General features: G+C 50.5%; 1 protein-coding gene across 2 annotated transcripts in view; it reads left to right on the forward strand.

The window, feature by feature from the left end:
- COL15A1 (collagen type XV alpha 1 chain) overlaps positions 1 to 20048 on the forward strand; it is a 109314-nt gene that overhangs the window by 62925 nt on the left and 26341 nt on the right. The window contains exons 14-27 of one of the 2 annotated variants that reach the window (XM_058523629.1): positions 309 to 434; positions 986 to 1048; positions 6843 to 6878; positions 7304 to 7444; positions 7626 to 7694; positions 8513 to 8548; positions 8654 to 8737; positions 10197 to 10262; positions 12276 to 12311; positions 14198 to 14260; positions 16695 to 16763; positions 16873 to 16908; positions 19558 to 19611; positions 19711 to 19770. In XM_058523629.1, the coding sequence (XP_058379612.1) occupies positions 309 to 434; positions 986 to 1048; positions 6843 to 6878; positions 7304 to 7444; positions 7626 to 7694; positions 8513 to 8548; positions 8654 to 8737; positions 10197 to 10262; positions 12276 to 12311; positions 14198 to 14260; positions 16695 to 16763; positions 16873 to 16908; positions 19558 to 19611; positions 19711 to 19770 (939 nt within the window). The remainder of the gene's footprint in view (positions 1 to 308; positions 435 to 985; positions 1049 to 6842; positions 6879 to 7303; positions 7445 to 7625; positions 7695 to 8512; positions 8549 to 8653; positions 8738 to 10196; positions 10263 to 12275; positions 12312 to 14197; positions 14261 to 16694; positions 16764 to 16872; positions 16909 to 19557; positions 19612 to 19710; positions 19771 to 20048) is intronic. The other variant, XM_058523630.1, reaches the window with a different exon arrangement.

Consider the following 20048-nt stretch of genomic DNA (forward strand, 5'->3'; position numbering starts at 1 on the left):
AGAGCGCCTCTGAAAATTCCAACTAAATTTTTATTGTATACATAATCTAGGGAGAAAATGTGATATAATGGGCTCCAGAAAGACCTGGATTCAGATTCCAGCTCTTCTAGTAATTAGCTGTGAGTGTGTGAGCCCTAGAGCCAGTCCCACCATCTCACTGACCCTCAGTTTCCCCATCTGCTAAGTGGGAACACCAGTCTCTACGTGTGAGGTTATTGTAAGGAATGGAGAGAATGGGTGGAACATACATGCTCAGTGTATATTTATCCCCTCCCCCACTCTTTCTTAATGGAGTGTCTGTTTTTTAGGGTCCCCCAGGGCCCCCGGGCCCACCTGGCTTACCTGGGATTCCAGGAAAACCAGGAACTGATGTTTTCGTGGGACCCCCTGGATCTCCTGGAGAGGATGGAGCTGCTGGTGAACCCGGGCCCCCGGTGAGCCACTGAAGTCATCTTCCTCTCTCTGTGGCCACAGGGCTTCCTTTAGCCAGGGAGGGGCACACAGACTGCAGGCTCCAGCACTAAGGCTTAAAGACAGGGAACGAGCAGCTAGCTAACGTTTGTAAACAAATATCCTCCTCAGCCGAGTCATTGCTAAGACTCATAAGAAGCAGCAGCCAAGAAAAACATCTTCCTACACATTATTTTGCTGCTTTGTCTTAGTTAGGATAAGAAATGCAGACTCGTAGAATCTTGGAATCATAGGACATCAGTGCTGGGCCTGGGGTGGGAGACCGTCAGAGACCATCTAGTCCAACCCTGCTGCTGACTTCCCCCACAGAGGAGAAAACGCAATCCAGAGAGTGAAGGACACTAGTCCATGGGTGCATGGCCAGCAGTGGCCAAGCTGGGGGCATTCTGCCGTGGACCCGGCACAAGGCCCTGGACCCATTGGCCTCACCCACCAGGTCCTCCCCAACCAGGAAGAGTTTGTATTTGATTCTTATCAGAGATGTTGTGAGCTGATTCTCATTGATGTTCCCCAGGGCCCTGAGGGACAGCCTGGACTTGATGGAGCCTCCGGCCTTCCTGGAATGAAAGGGGAGAAGGTATGGGGAAGGCGGGAGGGTTTCAACCATGGAAGCCACCAGGCGCACATTGTCTCTCCCTGACCTCTAAGCCTGACCTTGCCTCTTATGTGAATGACCCTATCTAATCCCCTCCTGGTCCTCCCTGCTAGATGTCCCCATCCTGGGGCTCTTATACCCAAACCTGTACTCAGCATCTTCCCTGCCCACTCCTGCACATTCCCAGCTTCAGTGAATGGTGCTGCCATCTACCCAGTTGCCTGGACTCAAAAAAGGGTCTTCTCTACCTCCTCCCTCCTCTCCCTTTCCTGTCATGATCCGTCCGTTGCCAAGACTGGCCAGTCTGAAGTCCACATCTCTCACCTCTCTCTCACCCTGATCTGACATTCATCTCTCCTCGCCCATGGTGTGGCATCAGGGTCCTCACTGGTGCCCCCTTCTCCCCACCCACAATCCAGCCTCCACCCCCCTGCCCAGTCCATCTTCCTCCAGCAGGCTCTCATCAGTCACTGCCCTCTCCACGGACTCCCCGCTGCCTGCAGGACAACACCCTGATCTTGTGGAGACCTTCAAGGCCCTTCCTGACCTCCCTTTCTGGCTCCATCTCCCACCGCTCCCTCACATGCCCTCTGGACCAGCCAGCCTGCCCTACTGACATGCTCTGGGCTGCTCCTTCTCTGCAGCCTCCTGGTCTTGGGACGCACTTTTCTTTCTGTCTTGGATGTCCTTTCCCTCTTCTCATTCTCCAAGGCCCAGTTCAGACATATCCTCTGGGAAGCTCTCCCGGCTCTCTATGAGCAGAAAGCACCCCTCCTGCCCCCACTTCCCTTTAGCACACTATTTATTCTGCTGGGACCCCTCTTAGCCAATGACACCAAGTCTGTTAGCCTCCCTGTCTGCTCCTCACCCCGCCCTGACCAACAAGAGCACTGGTACTTTCTGTGCATCCTTAGAACCTAGGGGGGCCTCTGTGAGCCTTTGATGAATGAATGAAACCTCTTCAGGCACCATTTTAATCTCCCATTCCCAGTGTCTTGCATACCTTCCCTCTCCTCTTTCTCTGAAACCTCTCTCCTCTCCTGTCTGTAAGCTCTGCTTGGTGCTGTGGGGGTCGGGTTCCTGCCCCTGCGTGTTCCCAGCCTGAGTGATGAGATAAGCCATGTCCCGCAAAGGGCACCCGTAAAGATAAGGTGAGCCTCCTTCTAGTCATGCTGTCATGCATTTCACTGGGGGTCTGTCCCAGTGGGGGCTTTCTGTGTACCCCACCCGGAAGAAGTCGTGGAAAATGCAGACTCCCTAGACACCACCATCTTCACTGAACTGAATTGTCAGTTTCCGTCAGCTTTCAAGCGTGTTTATTTTAATTGAAACAGTAACTCGATTTTCGTGGAAAGCTCATTTCTCAGAAAAAGAAGAAAAACAATTGTCGAGCTTTATAGAACTCATTTTACGTGTACCAACTATTTCATAAGAAATTAAATTTTGCAGGAAACATCACAGACCTACACTCATCTTCCCGGTTCCTCTTACCAGCTTCCCCCTACCCGCCCCACAGACCCCGCCCATGGTCCTCCTGCACTTAAAAATACCCACTCCCACAGCCGCACAGGAACACCTGCGCAGATGCACTCCGCAACTGCTCAGAGACTTGGTTGTGCGCAGAGCGGCGGGCTGGCCCAGGAGAATTGTTGGAGAAAAATCACATTTTTTCCACCTGAAATTTGCTATGCTTTCTGGTCAAATAAAAGCAGACTCTACAAGGACTTGGAAATTTGCATCTCGAGACCTCGAGGGAAATCTTGCGCATGACATTTACCTTAAAAAAAAAAAGGTAAACCGAGGAGCAGGGTGTCGTTGTAAAATAACAAAAAAGTGCTAAAGAAAATGAGTAATCGCAGGGATGTAACACCGCATAAGATCCAATGATACATTTGATCCTTGACTCCTCTCCACAATATCCGTTCTTCAACTTGCACACCTCCAGTGATGAGGGACTCATTCCCTGCCCAGGCAATGCTTTCCATGGTTGCATGGACACTTGTAGGGAGGCCTTTTCTCACGCTGCCGGAAGATCAGCCTCTCTTCTCTCTTGCAGGACACATTGACCAGTCTAAGCAGTTGTCTAAAGTGGGGTTTTTCCCCAAAGAATAAGGTCCAGTTTATTTGGCTGGAAAAAAAATATTGTTATATATAATCATTATTTTCAAATGTGGGATTGTCGTCAAAATGTGGATAGTCATTAGGAATTTATCAAATGGATTATTCTATGTTGAGTTTGATGGTAGAAGTATTCCTCAATTTATTTTCCCCAAATTAAGATGAGAGCTACTCTGAGATCTTTAGCCCATAAAGGAACAGGTGAAGAGTAGCCTGCTTTCTCATCTACAGAATGCTTCTGGAAAGGATGCTGAAGAACGTGCTGGAGATGGGCCTCTGTACAATTCCTTTCTGCCTTTTGCACTGTGGCTTCTGCCGTCCAGGTCTTCAGTACATACCTAGGATTAACAGCTGTCATTCTTCTCCGTCTTTCACAATCTGAATCATTCATTGTATTCTTCAGTCTCAGAAGGTGCCGGGACACCCAGTCAAAAAAGAGTTTGTGCTTTGAAATTTTCTTCAGTGCCCAGAGTTGCTGAGGAACCTTGAGTCCCCAGCAACTGGCTTTGAGAAATCTCACCGAGCTGCCGAAGTGTCACTGTTTGGCGTTGGAAAACCAGCTTCTGCCTTTACCGTGAGATGTAAGAGAAATACAAGGAAATCATCATCCCCTTCCTTTTCTCCAAGTAATCCCAATTTTGCTTTGAGCCCTTCTCTAGATCTTACATGATAAAGAACGGGGTACCCCTTAAGAACCTGAGCTGCGAGCTGCTCTTAACTAGGGCCCAGTAATGTGTTTAGAGCTTGTAACAACTTGTTTCAATTAATTATATCGGCCTGATTTCCTATTTTGTATCTTCTTTCATCACCATCGGGTGTGTTTGGTATGAAATCCGGGTAGTAGACCTCCATAAAACCAAATAGACTGTAGTCAATTGTAAGTGTAACAAATTGAAGTTATCAGTATAACAGACATCATGAGCAAAACGACAGACATCCACAAGGCAGTAAGTTGTGCCATCTCAGATACCACAACAGAGGAGAAATCCACGTATTTATGAGGTTTCTTGATGTTCCTGTATGACGATGTCTAATAATGTCCTTATCAAATCCAGTTACCATAATGAGTGGAAATTTCTAATGAATTCTAAACTGTGATTTTGCAGCGTGCAGCTCTCCTGCACCTCGTTCTTGCACGATGTTTTCGTTGTAGAGCTGATCTCTCCATCCTTCATCATCACAACCAGACTTGCAGCTCTGCGGGTTGGAATTCCAAGGCAGTGCGTAGCCCCACTACACAACAACTCTCTCACTGAGGAATGAAGTCCACCACCACCATCACCATTTCAGGAGTGTGGGGTCTTTGCTGACCCTTTTAATTGGAGCCCTCACTTTTCACTCTACCTGTTCATGTAAATTCCAAAAAGAGGAGCCCTTCCATCCGCAAGCTGATCTGCTCATTTTCCCAAATGGTGGCCACCAAATCTGTGAGCCAATGGAATGGGTCCCAATACTATCTCTTCACATGTACACACTGGATAAAATCATCTGCTTCTGAAACAGATAAATCAAGGTCCAAAACATCTTCTAGAACTTCCTTTGAAACTGCTGCAAGACCTACTCTTAACTTAAAAGGAGTCAGCAAGTTAATTGAAAAAATATTGTTTTTCATTTTAAGAACATAATTTTCTTTAACAGCATCAAATGGCAACACAACATAAGGTCTTCAGAGGATGGAGTCCAAAAGTCAAGAGATGAGGCTAATTTAACTACTATTTCACAATAACTCTGTCTGTGGTTTGACTTGTTACTGGAAAGATGCGTAAGGTTGGCGCCTTCAAGGACAGATTGCGACAGGCAGCAGACAACGGCGTGGCTGGTCTCACCCAAGAGAAGCGGACACAGATACTGTAGCCTCCGGATTAGGCAGTACAACTGGAACCCAATTCTTTTTGTCTCTGCCCTGGGTGGACGGTCACGCCTAGTTTCTCCTGTGTCAGGCTGGCAGGCAGGGAAGTGACCAGGCCCAGCCACCTTCTCCCAGCACGCCTTCTCCTCCCGCCACCCCATAATGTCCAGGCCATCTGTAGCCTGATTCTGTAAGTCTCTCTTCAGATGGTCTCTTCTGTTATTCAGCCCTTCTACAGAGTTTTTCCCTTCATGGTCGTATATTTTTATTTCTGAGATCTCTAAGTGATTCTTTTCCCTAAGCTCTGTTCTTATTTCATAGTAGTTTGTCCTTGTTTCATGGCTGTAATGTCCTCCCTTTTCTCTCTGAGAATATATACTGTGTACTTAGGATGTGTTCTTAACTCTGTTCCCTCCAGTGTCCATTCCATGTTGACACTGTTGCCTCTTTCACAGTGTTGCTTTCCCTCAGATGCCTGGTGTTTCTTGCTTGTGTGTTTGCTTTAGAAACTGGAATCCCTCTTTAGTCTGTTGTCTACCTCTGTTTGTGCAGATGGCTGGGGAGTTGGGCAGTAGCTCCTCTGAGACTTGCCGGTTTCAGGAAAGGAGTGGGAGGAGTAGGGTGTGCCATCAAGCAGGACACCTCATCAGCTGATCTTATGAGTTTGGAGTACTCCTGGGCCTCCCGGGGTTCCTTAGCCAACCAGGGCTCCACTCTCTCCCTTTGCTCCAGGAAACAACTCTTGTTCTTGTCCTGGGAGTGGGCGTGGGAGGTGAGGGCAGGTGAGCAGGGTTCGATGGCTGTGCTGCTCCAGAATTTCCCCCTCTCTCCCTGCCACAGCTACACCCAGCTCCGGGCTGCAGGATACTTTTCTCCCTGTGGTTTCTCTCCACGACCGAAGCCTCTGGCTTCAGCTTCCCACGTTTTCTCTTTGGCGTTCTTCAGTATTTCAGGTTCGGTGTCCCTTGCCATCTTGTTTTTGAGCATGACTATTTTGGAATCATCCACTCTGTCATATGGATTTGAGACGTAATAATCAGGTGTCGGGGCCTTCTGTGTGGCCATGGAATGCTGGCCTCTTCTCTTGCAGGTGCTTCTGTGGTTTCCTCGGAGATTCTCCAGCTGGGGGTCCCCAACCTCAGTCCCTGGATGTGGGGCAGTGTCCCCTGTGGCTGACCACTCCTGACCATCGGCCCCCCTTGGTCCTCCCCTCTGCTCAGAGCTCACAGCTGGCTCCTTTCTGTGGGATCCACATCAACCCCCCCAGGAAACCTGTACTGTGGCCCCTCTAGGGATGGACACACAACCTGTTTTAGAGCAACACCCACTCCCCATTCTGAGGCTGCTCCAGCAGCTTTTGGTCTTTAGATTTTTCTAGAAGAGAGTCAGTCATCCTGCCACATATCTCCAAAAGCCTAGGGAATACATATCAAGTTCTCAAAGCCCCTTCCGTTGGCTCGACGGGGGGAAGCAGCCGTTTACTTCCATCCTGGGAGGGTTGGGGAAGGGGACTTCCTGGTACACTCACAGCTCTCCAAGGGAATTCTTCCTCTGCAATCTCTCCTTGGTTAAGCTTTTTACTCTTGAGCTGGGAAATGAGCTAATAGTTGAATGCTTTCCTCATGGCCTGCCTAGCCAACTAACAACTCTTGTAATGTGCTCAGCTTTGAGACACCAACCAAAACTGGGACAGGAAGAGTCCCACTTGAATACCCTGCTACTTAAGAGTCTACAATTCTGCATTTTCTTCTGAATCTACCTAATGAAATATACATTAATTGGCCCTTGGTTTTTGTTTTTTATTTTCAGGGAGCAAGAGGGCCTAATGGCTCAGTTGGTGAAAAGGTAAAAAAAAAAAAGGAAAAGGAAGATCTTTCTCCTCTTCCCTCCTGTTTCCCTGGGTTTACTGTAATTGGACTGTCTGTCGGGCTGGAGTATTGATCATAGAAACGTCATCCCGCGGAGAGAAAGGCGTCTCAAAGGAACTGCTCGGGGAGGGCGGAACAGCTGGAGAGGAGGGCAGTGAAGAACCTGCGACGTGTTCCGCTTCCTCACCCCCTCCACACAAACGCGCTCAGATGAGTGCGTCAGCTTATCTCCAAGTGAACTGTCAATCAGGGAGACAGCTGTTTCTGTAATGTTAAGGCATCGTGATCAGAGAATCCATCCACCTAATTAAGTTCCGAGAACGATTTTGTGACTCAGGCGTGTTTGTTCTTCCTTCCGTGAGTGAACCCAGGGCTGGATAATCAGCCTGTCCTTCCTTACAGGGTGACCCCGGCAGCAGAGGCTTACCAGGACCCCCGGGGAAGAACGGACAAATGGGCACTCCTGGGGTCATGGGACCCCCAGGGCCTCCTGGACCCCCCGGGCCCCCAGGCCCTGGATGTGCAATGGGACTTGGATTTGAGGTACTTTTCCCCTTTCTGTGGTTAAAGAACAATGTGCATGAAGGACTACTGGCAAGAGCAGCTAACTGACCGCTGGTCCGAGTGCTAACTTCCCACTGAGCCCCGGCTCGCAGCACCACACCTGGCACAAGGAGATGCTCAGGAATTGGATTTGAAATTCCCACTCTTCTTCCTTCCCTAGGATACTGAAGGCTCTGGAAGCATCAGGCTATTGCATGAACCCAGAATCTCCGGACCGGTGGCTTCAAGTGTGGGTTGACTTTTGAAACCTTCATTTTGAGGGTTGTCGGGCTGGAGTGAGGAGGCTGTGGGGTGCCCTCCTGGCTCTGCTACTTTCAATATTCACCCCCTCTGTGCCTCCCGCTTCCAGCTGGAAAATGGGGAGACCAGGTGCTCTTCACAGCTTGTTTCTTTGAGGAGCAGCACAGAAGTTTTGCACAAAACATCATGTGGGGAAACTTGAAAATCATCTCTCTCTCTCTCTCTCTTTCTCTCTCTCTCCAGTCCGTTACCATTAAGCATCTCTGCTTCATTGCCTCCTTCCTGCTGCCCCACTCAATACTCACACTTTGCCCCATTTCAGAACCCCGTGCTCCTGACAAGGGCCCCTCCCCTTATGTCTAGTCCCGGGAGGTGTGGTTCATCTTCTGCTATGACGCCTGCTCTAAAGAGGGCCAACTCCGGGATCTCATGACCTTTGTCAAGTGGGCCCCAGAGCTGAGCAGTCCAGTCCAGGGCAAAGAGGGCCTCGCAGAGGGGAGCAGCACAGCCACCTCCATGATCAAATAGGAATACGTTCCCCCATCCCCCAGATGCAGAGGGCTCTGAGATTCAGGGTCAAGAGGACACTCACCCCGTGCTGGGAGAGGGCCTCTGGTCCTCTCACTCTCTGTGGGATGTTCCTTCCTTCTTACCCTGGAAGGTGCCCTTCTTCTGTTCTCCCGTCGCCTGGGACAAAATCCATGTGAGAGCTTAGGGAGAGATGGGAAGATGGAGGAGAGATAGAGAGTGAGCCAAGTGAATAGAAGAAAACCAAAGAATATTTATTTGTTTTGTTTGTTTTGCCAGGGTCCCAAAGGAGAAAAAGGAGACCAGGGACCCAAGGTGAGGTCGTGGATCTGAGGTGGGGGTGGGAGAAGTTTCCAGTCTGGTTCTAGGAGTATTAACCATGTACAATGGTTTTTTTTCTTTTCTCATTGCTGTATCCAGGGTGACAGAGGGATGGATGGAGCCAGCATTGTGGGACCCCCTGGGCCCAGGGGCCCGCCAGGGCGCATTGAGGTCTTGTCTAGTGTGAGTACCATCCAGGTCAGAGTGAGGCTGTGTGTCTTCTGCCTTTGCTAAAGGGGAGAGGAGGTTGTCCACAACTTCAGGGCCTTCAGGGCTGCTGGTTATGCAGGGGTCACATAGCTGGCATCTGACCTTGGAGTTTCCACCTGTCAGCATGCCCCACCTGTCTGTTCCTAGCTGGTTACTACTGTTCTCTCACCTCATGCTTCTGGAACACTCTATTTTGGTTGGCAGCATTTGTAGTCAGGAAAATGGCTGTAACAGAGCTGTAACTGAGCGGCAAAGGAACATACGTAGGGGAACAAGGGAGGAAAGACAGTTTGGGATATGAGAAGTCAAGGAAGACTTTCTGGAGGAAGTGTCTTTGAGCAGGGACTTGAAAGCTGAGAAGGATTTTACCAGATAAGCATGGAGGACAGGACTTCTGGAATGCAGGTGGTAGGGACACTCTGTGCCAGAGCACAGAATAGAAAAACATGGGTGTGTCCAAGGCACAGGGAGCTGATGAGCATGGGGGCGGGTGGAGAATAATGGAAATTTGTAAAGAAGACTGGGGTGTGGGCTGGGACCAGATCACGGGCCATTTAGTATTAGGACATCACATTTGGAAAAATCAGGGCCCTTCTGAGAGAAATGATGTCATACTGGCAGACAACAAAAAGACAAAGTCCCACATAACTGGAAAAAGGATGACTAGAGTAGAAAAGCATGATTGAAAAATATCAAGTGTGGGTAAGAGTGGAGGGAATAGGTAATTTCATGTGTTTCTGGTGGAGGTGTCATTGTTCCTTTGGACAGCTCTTTGGCCATCTGTTAAAATTAAAAACGTCCATGCCCAAAAATTCCACATGGAAAGATCAAAGTCAAAAAAGCAAGTTGAGGGCTGGCCCCATGGCTTAGCGGTTAAGTGCGCGCGCTCCGCTGCTGGCGGCCCGGGTTCGGATCCCGGGCGTGCACCGACGCACCACTTCTCCGGCCATGCTGAGGCCGCGTCCCACATGCTGCAACTGGAAGGATGTGCAACTATGACATACAACTATCTACTGGGGCTTTGGGGGAAAAATAAATAAATAAAATTATTAAAAAAAAAAACAAAACAAGTTGAAGGATAACACGTGCAGCCCGATGCCATTTATATAAAACAATTGTGTGGACAAACACACACACACACCAACAACACTACATGCTTTCTGAATTTTTAAATTTTTTTTTAAATTTTAAAAGAGAGAAAGCATTCATGTATTGCGCAATTTTAAGATTCTTGGAGAGAGGAAAGTGATAAGGCAGCTCAGAGCTGTTCTGGAAGAAGTGGGAGGGAGGGGTGTGTTGGCAGTGGGTCTGGGGGGTTAGCATGTCTGCCCGTGTTCTGCCCTGCTAGGTGACTTCATTTAAAGCCTTGCCGCCAGGAGCAAGGAGGAACACGTGCCAGCCTCTGTCGCATGGTCTGCTTTTTCTTTTTCAGTCTTTGATCAACGTCACCGACGGATTCATGAATCTCTCGGGCATTCCTGAGCTCATCGGGCGTCCGGTGTGTATCCCCAGCTGCCCTAGAGTGCGCTTGCCACCCACATGCCCCTGTTAAAACTAAGTTGGGTTGGTTTGGAATCCTTTTAGCTCCTGAAGCATAAAGCTAGACTATATCAAAGTAGAAAGGAAAGAGGACTTTGCGTGTCTGAGAAGTTGCTGTCACATTGATTTGGTCATGTGGGGAGTTTGGTCCACTGCATGGAGGCTCCCAGTCCCATGCATCGGAAATCTGTGTAATGGAAATCAGAGAACCATAAGTCACAAACCGATTGACGTCTGTGCAACGCTTTTGTCTACACGATCTCATGTCACAGAACAGGAAGAGCCTAGAGAGACCTGTCCTTGTGTTAATTGGGAAACGGGTGCACGAGGAGGGAATGTGACTTGCTTCAGTCTTTCTGGCCCCATTTTAGAGATCAGGAACACCAAAGAAGCTACATTATCTCTGCAAGTTCACAGAGTGGGTCCATGGCACAACAAGCCCTAAGAGGAAGGAAGCTTCCTCCTGGAGCCTGTGCAATAAATCCCCCTTGCGTCTTCCAGCATCTGCTGGCACAGCTAGGGAGAGGAAAGAGCTCTGGTCTTAGGAGCCCTGGGGTTCCAGCCCCGTTTCCACTACACACCACTCTGAGCTTCTGATCCTCTTCTCTGATAACACCTCACCAGCTTTTGGGGCAGCTTACAAGAGGTGATGGTTGCAAACTATGGCACTCTGTGTAAGCCAACATGGAGATTGAGGCTTATACTTCCACAGCTGTGCAATCCAGATGTCCTGGGGGCCACCCACCTCTGCAGTCCCAGTGAGGTTGGCTTGAACCCCCACCATCCACGTCCTGGGGAAATTCGGTGCCCTCCTCAAGGCTTCTGCAAATATCTGGGAGGCTCCTCTGGCGCCCGTTTCTCCTTCTGTTGAGTGACCTCTGTTGGGGGGTCGTCTCGCTGTTTCTTCTGAACTACATCCAAAGGGGCTCCCTTTCCTTGATTTCTACCAAAATCATCCCAAACACCCCAATATTCAAACCCTAAAGCAAACCAGCTAACAAGCAAAAGTAATTTCACAGAGGGTGTTGGTTTTCCCCAAACTTTTGGAGGTTTAGCTTGTTAGGTGGGTTGATACTGAAGCAAAACACTGATAGCCTAAAATCGAAGATTCGGCATCTCTGTTCTGAGTCCCTGGACTCTTCTGCCTGCATTGCTGCGCCCCCACCTTCTCTCCCTTCTGAGCCCCTAGCATCCTGCTTCCTTCCCAGTCGCTGTCCTCCAGGGTCCCCTTCATCCCTAACGGAGGATCAGGCTTTTTCCTTCTCAGAGGCAGTTCCCTCCCTGAGAGGACCTGAGAGGACTCGAGTCCTGGCCAATGCCCTTATGCTTTTCCACCCTGCTGTGTATACAGTGCCTTGAGAAACTTGTTGCCATCCAGCCATCTCCCTCTGTGTACATATTCTGCCAAACTCATACGCTTTTAATAGGTATGTGGGTATCTGGCTGGCAGGAGGAAGAGTCCTGGCCCCATGTGGGGTGAACCACAGACACTCTTTGCCCGGGCCTTTATAATGGCTGATTCTTAAAAATTCTCACTCCTACAGAGGGAAAAGAACTGAGTCTCACCAACATGTCCCCACTTACCCCCCAAATACTCACTCGGAATTTGGGAACTTGTTGTCCGAGAGTATTTGTCGAGGTCCGGTGCTGCGTTCATCGCCCCCAGAGGTTTCAGATGCTGAGTAATTTCACAGAGGACGAGGCTGCCACTTAAAGTGCAGAGAGTTCTGGCTTGGGGGAGGGGACTCTGGGCTCCTGGGCACAGCTTCTGGCTGTGTCTCTAACTAGCTATGTGACTGCACAGTTCCTTCCCCTCTGGGGCCTCAGCATCCTCCTCTGTAAAATGGGTCGTGGGCCCCGCTATGTGGGAACATGCTTGGGCCTTTGGGAGGTGCTGGCAGGGAGCGGGCGCCTGAGGCACAGCGTTCCTGCTGGCACCTAACCCTCATGCTTTGTCTTTGATGTGTTACAGGGCCCAGTGGGCATGCCTGGGCTGCCAGGATTTCCAGTAAGTACCACAGTAGCCATCTGCCCTCTGTGCCCTGTGGCTGTGCTCATTCTGTTCCTCCCACCTGGAATGCCGTTCTCCTCCATCTGCACGACCAAGCTCTAGCGCCATCTTGTTCACGTGACCTTTCCTCCTTGCCCCTCACCTGGAGTGACCCTTCCCTACCTTGAGTCCCACAGGGCTTTATTTTCGCCTATGCTATGGTTCTTTTCTGCCTTGAATAACAGTTACTTGTGCCCTGGTCTTTTTTCCTCCACTGTACTGTGAACAGCTTGTGGAGGTTGGGTCTTCCTCATCTCCCTCTTCCCCAGGGCCGGCTGGAGCCGGTTGATTTCCTAGGAATGCGAGTGGATGAGTTAAGCATTTCCAGTAGATACAGTCCAAGTAGATCAAAGAGATAAGATGGTGGTGATGGAGGATGGGGGAGGGGGATCATAGACTAGAAGTCCAATAATCAACAGTCTGTGGGCACCACACTGTGGGCCTTCCACCATGGTAGGTGAAAATCCATTTCTGCATAGAAAGTGATCAGTTTTGTCTGAAAGTTTGAGCCGTGCTGAAGCCCAAGGCCTGGCTCCATTGTGGAATGTGCACGATTTCTCCAAGACACTGCGGCTCTGAAAGGTCTGATGCCCACGGGTGACATGTGCTGCCTCCAGGATACGTGAAGGAAATTTATCAAAAATGTGATAGAAATTTGTTCTTGGTGGTGGAATTATAAGTGATTTCTTTTCTTATTTCTTTATACTTTTCTGAACTTTTATATTTTCTAAAAGGAACATATCCTATGTTGACACTAAGAATACACATGAACTAGACCTTAAAAAACAAGTGAAAGTGGCAGCCACAGAGAAGACCTCTGAGTTAGGAAGAGAAGAGGCCAGACCTCTGAGCTCCAGCCCCAGCTTGGCTGCTTCAAACCGGTGGCATGTTCCAGAACACGTTTTCCTCTCAATGAGTGGTTCTGTGTTCCCAAGGGAGCCTCCAGGGCCAGTTCAGGGAGTGAGGTGGGGGCCACGGGGGCAGGATTCAGGCCACCAGCCTCCGGTCAGGGAAGCTCCATTTGACGTATTTTGTATATTGGGCTTTTGTTTAAGACTTTATTTGAAAAAAAGGAATGAAAAGAGATTCACTGATAGAAAATAATAATCACAAATATTTGAAGGCCACTGCTTTAACCCAGAAGACAGGACAGGGACTTGTGAAAGCTAAATAGCAATAAAGTGTTGGAACGCCTTTTCGGGGCAGACGTCTGGCTGTGAGTCATTGTCACAGATATTAAGAGTCTGGTGGAGTTGAAAAGAGGTCACCTCTGACTGGGTGTGCAGAATTTGGCTCTGCAGAGGGGTGGATGGGTATTCCTGCAGGGGGAACGGCATGAGCAGCAGTGCAGAGAGGCTGAGGGGAAAGGCTCAGCCCTGGTGGTGTGCTCAGGAGTGGGAGAGGAGGTGCTGAGGCTGGCTGGGATGGGTTTGGGTGTCAGGCTGGGACGTTTGCATCCTACCCCAGAGGCAACAGGGAGCCAGAGAAGGGGTGGGAGTCATAGAAGGTGAATGGTCGGTGGAGGCAGGCTGCAGGATGGCCCGGAGGACCCATGGGGTGAGCAGAGGCAGCAGGACCAGGTTTCAATAGAGCACATCGGAGGAAACCAAAGTCCAGAGAGGCGTAGGGCCTCCAGGCCTCCTGACGCACAGTGCTGTCGTCTTTCCACCAGACCACAATTTCTAGATGACTTAGAATTAGGAAAATATCATGGCTAATTGTGACTTCCACCACCAGGGGGATGGCACTCTCTATTTTTCTACTCTTTGAAAAAATATTCTTTCATTTGGTTAAAGCATTTTAATCTTAACAAAAACAAAATCCCCTCCAATGATTCCTTCCAGGGCCCTAGAGGACCAAAAGGTGACACTGGCCTGCCTGGATTTCCAGGACTAAAAGGAGAACAGGTAAGCAGGGCCCAGGTATTTGGTGGGATGGTGCTCTAGAATTTGCTAAATATTTCAAATTGACTGAAAGTAGCTGTTCCCTTTTTTAAAAAATTTGAGATATAATTCACATACCATAAAATCAACCCGTTTAATTCAGTGGAATTAAACTGGGCTTTTGTTTAAGACTTTAAACAGTGAATCCAGTGGAATTCAGTGATTTTTAGTACATTCACAAGGTTGTGCAACCATCATCACTGCCAAGTTCTAGAACATTTTCTTCATGCCCTAAAGAAACTCCCTAGTAGCAGTTGCTCCCCAGCTGTTAACTTTTATAATCTCAAGCTTCCTCCAGGGTAAAGGTGGGTTGTAGGTGGAGAAATTGATTTTCATCATAGTTTGGAAAAAAACTCAACCCAACACTCCCTTGAATGCTCTTATCACGTGTGCTACGCTCTGTCTACTGCCTGTCGGGCCCCCCAGTGAGAGTGTGTGTGAGGGTGTGCGCTCCCTGGGGGTGGGCTGCACCCTTGTTTATTTTCTGTTCCTCCAGTACTTAGCACTGGACCTGGTACATAAGTGGCACTGAAGACATTTGTGAGATTAAAGAATGTATAATTAATGAATCTAATGAATACTAATATTTAGAAATTGTAAGTTGAGGCCTCTGCAGGTGGATGGCCCAAAATCTTTGGAGTCAATATTTAGCATGCAGAACACTTCCTAAGAACTCAGGACACTGAGCTGACCTTTGTCCCCTTCCACATTTGCCTCCTAGAATTAACTTCCCAGAGGTTTTTATGGATAAAAGGGAGAGCGACGTCCATAAACAGATTGCAGAGACTCTGGATTGCATTCCTTTATTCATCTGTCCACTTATGTACTCATCCATCTTATACCCAGTCCCTAAGATGTGCCAGCCCGTCTCCTGTACTAGGCGCTAGGGATGTAGAAATAAGATATGAGGAACAGACATGCAAAGAGCCACCAGAGAGCATGGTCACTGCAGTAATGGAGGACTGTGCAAAGCCAATGGGAGCAACTCCTGTGCCCGCCTTGGGGCGTCGAGGAAGGTGGATGTGTCTCCAAGAGGAGGGAGTGTTAGACTGCTCTCTTTCCTCCCTCTCCCCACCATTCCACACTGGCCCCCACAATTCCAGAGGGTGGGGGAGCACAATTCCAGGGATTGGGGGTTCAGTGTGCTGGGCGAAGGGGTCTAAGTTTGGCACCACATGAGGCGATGTCTTGGGATGCTTTTTGCCGCTGCGGGCCTATGGCAAGCAGCATCTCTGGTTTGGGAAGAGGCCCGGTCAAGCAAGAGCCGCTCTTGCTTTAAACACTCTGTTCCTATGTGGCGAGGTCAGATGGGTCTAGAGGGACCTACGTGCCATCCCCGCCCCTCATCCCTTGCCACGCTGAAAACTGGAGTGGGTGCCCCGGCGGCTCTGCTCTGGCCCTCGCGGTGCACGCGCTCTCTCGCTCTGCCTCTAATGCTTTTGTGCTTGCTTCTTCTTGCTGCTGGCGTGCTCAGGACTGCCTTTCCTCACCGGCGGAGTGGTAAGATCCACATGTCAGGGGTGGACTGAGGGGGACTAAGAGAAGAGGCTGCTCTGCTTGCTTTGGCACCAATGCCCTGGCTGCTTCTGGCCCTGTTGAAGGGAGACTTTAGTGTGGTCCAGCCCAGCACCCCAGGGGCCAGCCCTGAAGTTTGGGGCCAAACCTCTGAGTGATACAGAAGGTTCCTCTGCCTGGCCCTTCCTCTGGACACGTGTCTTTAGGGAAGCCTCCTGGGATAGTAGATGGCTCTGCTGAGGCCAGGATTCAGGCTGGACCCTGTGTCCCTGCCACCAGCCTATCCATCTCTTTATTTCCCAACAACTGACATAACTCTACCTGATGAAGTAGGTGTTGCGCAGGAGTCTGGAGTTTGGAGGCAAAGTTCCACATGGAGACATGGCCCCTGTGTAGAGAGAGGCCCCTAGTGTTGATATTCTGATCTCTTTCCCGATTTCAGATGTTTTAACGAGAATAAGGCTTCTTGGTGGGAACAGATCTCAAGTCGAGTTGTTAGGAAGGCAAGTCACCGAATGTATTAGGAGCCAGAGGTTCCCTGAGGGTGCCATGCAGCAGGAGGTGGGGAGGACCTTGTTGGGGCTGGTTCCTGGAGGGTTGAGAGTGAAGACGTTGATCTGCCAGCAGTGGGAGCCCTGAGGGGCTTGCAGGACCCCCGACCTATACTTTCGGACAGTGATTTGATGGTGCACGGAGGGAACAGCCCAGAGGGTCTCTTAGGATGCTGCTGCGGTACTCTAGTGAGAGGTCGTGTCGGAGCAGTGGGTGGAGGGCGGGATGAAGGCGTGAGAAATCCTGGCGGCAGGACTGAGAGGCCTCAGTGAGCCTCTGGATGAGGGTGAGGAGGAGGCCCAGCTTCACCGAAAGGTTTTCTGAATTGCAGGGCGAGAAGGGAGAGCCGGGCACCATGCTGACTGGGGACGTTCCTCTGGAAAGCCTGAGGGGGAAGAAGGTAATTATGTCACCAGACCCTGAAGGCACATGTCTGCTTCGGGGTCACAGCTTTGTCTCTGCTGCAAACTGTGTTCCTCTGAGTGACGAGTCCGTATCTCCTGTTTTAGGGTGAACCTGGAGTGCATGGTGCCCCGGGACCAATGGTAAGCCTGAGCATCTCTCAGCTGGGTCTGGGCTGGGGTTTGAAGCATTTGTCATCCTTTGACTCAGTTAGACTGAGTTGTCTCAGTTGTGAAAACAAAAGGGAGGTGGCAAAATGTGAGTGTGTTAGGGTGGGCTAAATGCGGTTAAATAAGAATCTCGGTGGTTTAACCAGTAGCAGCTGAGTTCTCACTCTTGCGAAGTCCGCTGTGGTTGTTCCTAGTTGGGCGTCTCCCCTCCAAGCAGTGACTCAGGGACCCAGGATGCTGGTATCCCCTGACTCTGCCATTTGGTGGATTCAAGGCCACACTGGCATCTTCCAGCAGGCAGGCCAAGGTTGGGGAGGGGGAAGAGACCATGGAAGATGATGAACATCACTTCTAGCACATTCCACTGGCCAGAACTCAGATGTCTGGGGGACCTCAGAAATGTGGCTTAGCCGTGTGTCCAGGAAGGAGAGGAGAACTGGCTGGTGGTGAGCGCTCACAGTAACACCGTGGGTCTTACCAGCTGCAGATTGCTGCTGCCCAGGGAACCCCTCAAAGGAACCCCAGGGAGTCTCTCCGGGGTTTTCGGATTCTGGCCCTGGATCTGCTGCTCAGTGGCTGAGACCCTGAGCAAGTCCTCTTCTCTCTCTGGGCTCTGTTTTCCCATCTGTACATGAGGGTATTGAATTAGTGCTCGATGATATGATAGGGCCTTCCTGCCTTTCTGCTCTATCTGTGACCCGTTTGGGCTGCTGAACAGTTTTTAAGCCAATTCTCTCCATGATGAACCCTAAACTTCCCTTTCCTTCCCAAAGAACAAAGAGAATTCAGGTGGAACATCCACTGTGGGTCAGACACTGTACTGATACTTCACACAGACCATCTCATTTCATCCTCTCCACACTAAGAGGTGAATATCAGAAATCCCATTTTATAGACGAGCAAACTAAGGTCAAAGAGGTTAAGTAACTCGCCCACTGTTACACAGCTTGTAAGTGGCACAGGGGGATTTGAACCCAGCCTGTCAGGTTTTTCCCACCGTGCCCCACTGGCTCCAATAAACACCTCCATTCTTCTGAAATGTTTTGGGCTGGAGAATTACACATGGAGTTGGTGTGGTTGAAGCTGGATTTCAAGCCTGGGAGAAAGGACCTCTCATTTCTCTAAAAGACACACATCCTTGATGAATGGACCATAACCTCCAAGGTGCATCCTTCAAAGGACCTTCTGAGGCCTTTGGTCCCTTAAGTCAGGCAGAATGGAATCCCTGGAGAGGGGTAGCTGAGGGCTAAGGCAGAGTGAGAGAGTCTTGTATTAACACTGGTTAACCACTTACTAACATCCAATACCATGGGAAATACCAATAGTTCGCAGTGGCCAGCAGGCTGCTGCAGATGGCCATGGTGGATGTTCCCATGTTCCCATCTGAAGCTTACCTGTGCACAGCTTGCCAAGCACAGACGGTAAGGGGGCACCTTCTTCCAATTTGCATGAAGGTGCCATAGGGCTAGCTGTGGCCCTTGTGACTAGTATAACTAATGTAGCTAATACAACTCCTTTACAAGTTCAACGGAGCCTTGTTACTCATGGCCCGTGGATCAGCATCATCAGCATCACCTGGGAGCTTGTTATAACTGTAGAGCCTTAGGCCCCACCCGGGACCTACTGGATCTGCATCTTGACAGGATCCCAGGTGCCGCCTTTGCACATTGATGTTTGAGAAGCTCTGCAGTAGAACATACCACCAAGTGGCCTGTGCCCTGTTAACTCCTACTGTTCTTGCTTGTCTTTCCCTCAGAGTAATGTGGGCTGGGTAATTTACATCCAGAGCCTATTTCAATTCAGTCTTTATTTGCCATTTTCCAGGCATGGCTGTATATGTCAATGGCAGCAGGAAGAAGAGACTTGGAGGGCTCCAGGCTTAAACCATCACCCTCTAGGAGACAGGGCAGACCCAGCCACAGGAGTGGGAAGGTGTAGACTGAGGGTGGAGCTTGTTCTAGGAGGAGCTAGTGCATTGTATGCAATTCGGGTACCGGAAGGCGCGAGGGTTCCTGCAGAAGGTTGGAACAGGGCAGTGGCTCTGGAAGCATACGGACGTGGAGAGCCAGCACTGGAATGAATAGGGTCCAGTGGTCAGGTCAGTCATCTGGAGGACTGGGGTGCCAGACCACGACCCTGGTCCTTACGGACCCAGAACCAGGTCCTGGAGCAGGTTAGCAGGCCGGGCTGACATGAGGGCAGAGTCAGGGCTGCATTATTCCAGTGGGGAACACGGAGAGCCCTGGGACAGAAGACGTAGGGCAAAGGCCCACATTCTGAGCTGGTCCAGCCCCCAGCTACCTGGGAGCTGAGGCCCTGAGCGACTGCTCTCTGGCTCCTACGTTAGCCCTGAGTGGCTGGGAGAGGTGGGGTCCAGAGTCTGGGATAGGGTGCAGCCTGCAGGAGGTGTGGGCTGGTGAGGGGTTGAGCAGGGTTCCAGCTGAGAGCAGAGAGGCCGGGAGACAAGGAGCCAGGCAGGTGGATACTTCGTAATCGCTCTTTGCCCTCCTTCCTCCTGTCAGTGGTTCATCGCGGTCACTGCCCACGAAGGCGTGCTGGGCCCCATCTTGCTGGCCCTTGAGTTTCTGTTCTTTTCTAATGTGGTATTTGTTTTGTCTCCAGGGACCCAAAGGACCGCCGGGACACAAAGGAGAATTTGGCCTCCCCGGACGACCTGTAGGTGTCAGCGTTCCTCAGGCTGGGTGAGAGGGAAGGACACGGGCCAGGCTGGCGGGTGGGCAGTGGGTTTACTTAGGTGTTTCTTCTGGGTTTCAGGGTCGCCCAGGACTGAATGGCCTCAAGGGCGCCAAAGGAGATCGAGGGGTCATGATGCCGGTGAGTGCCACGACCTCTGCCCCAACCCCACGCCACCCGGGGCCAGTGTCCAGAGGACGGTGAGAGAGTGCTGGGCCCAGTGAGCGGGGCTGGTGGATGGAACGTTCAGGAATGTTTTTCTTTTTCCTCTGCTGCCACGTCCAAAGATCCTCCAGCCCAGCCCTGTCCTCCGGCTCGCTCTCAGGAGGCTCCCTGCCACCGAAAGCACCTTGGTGGAGCATAAGCTTCCTCATCCGGACCCCAGGGCGAGAGTGGGGGGAAGCGACCTGGGCGTGTTC

This window comes from Diceros bicornis, chromosome 28 (assembly GCF_020826845.1).
Source record: "Diceros bicornis minor isolate mBicDic1 chromosome 28, mDicBic1.mat.cur, whole genome shotgun sequence".
NCBI classification, from domain to species: domain Eukaryota; kingdom Metazoa; phylum Chordata; class Mammalia; order Perissodactyla; family Rhinocerotidae; genus Diceros; species Diceros bicornis.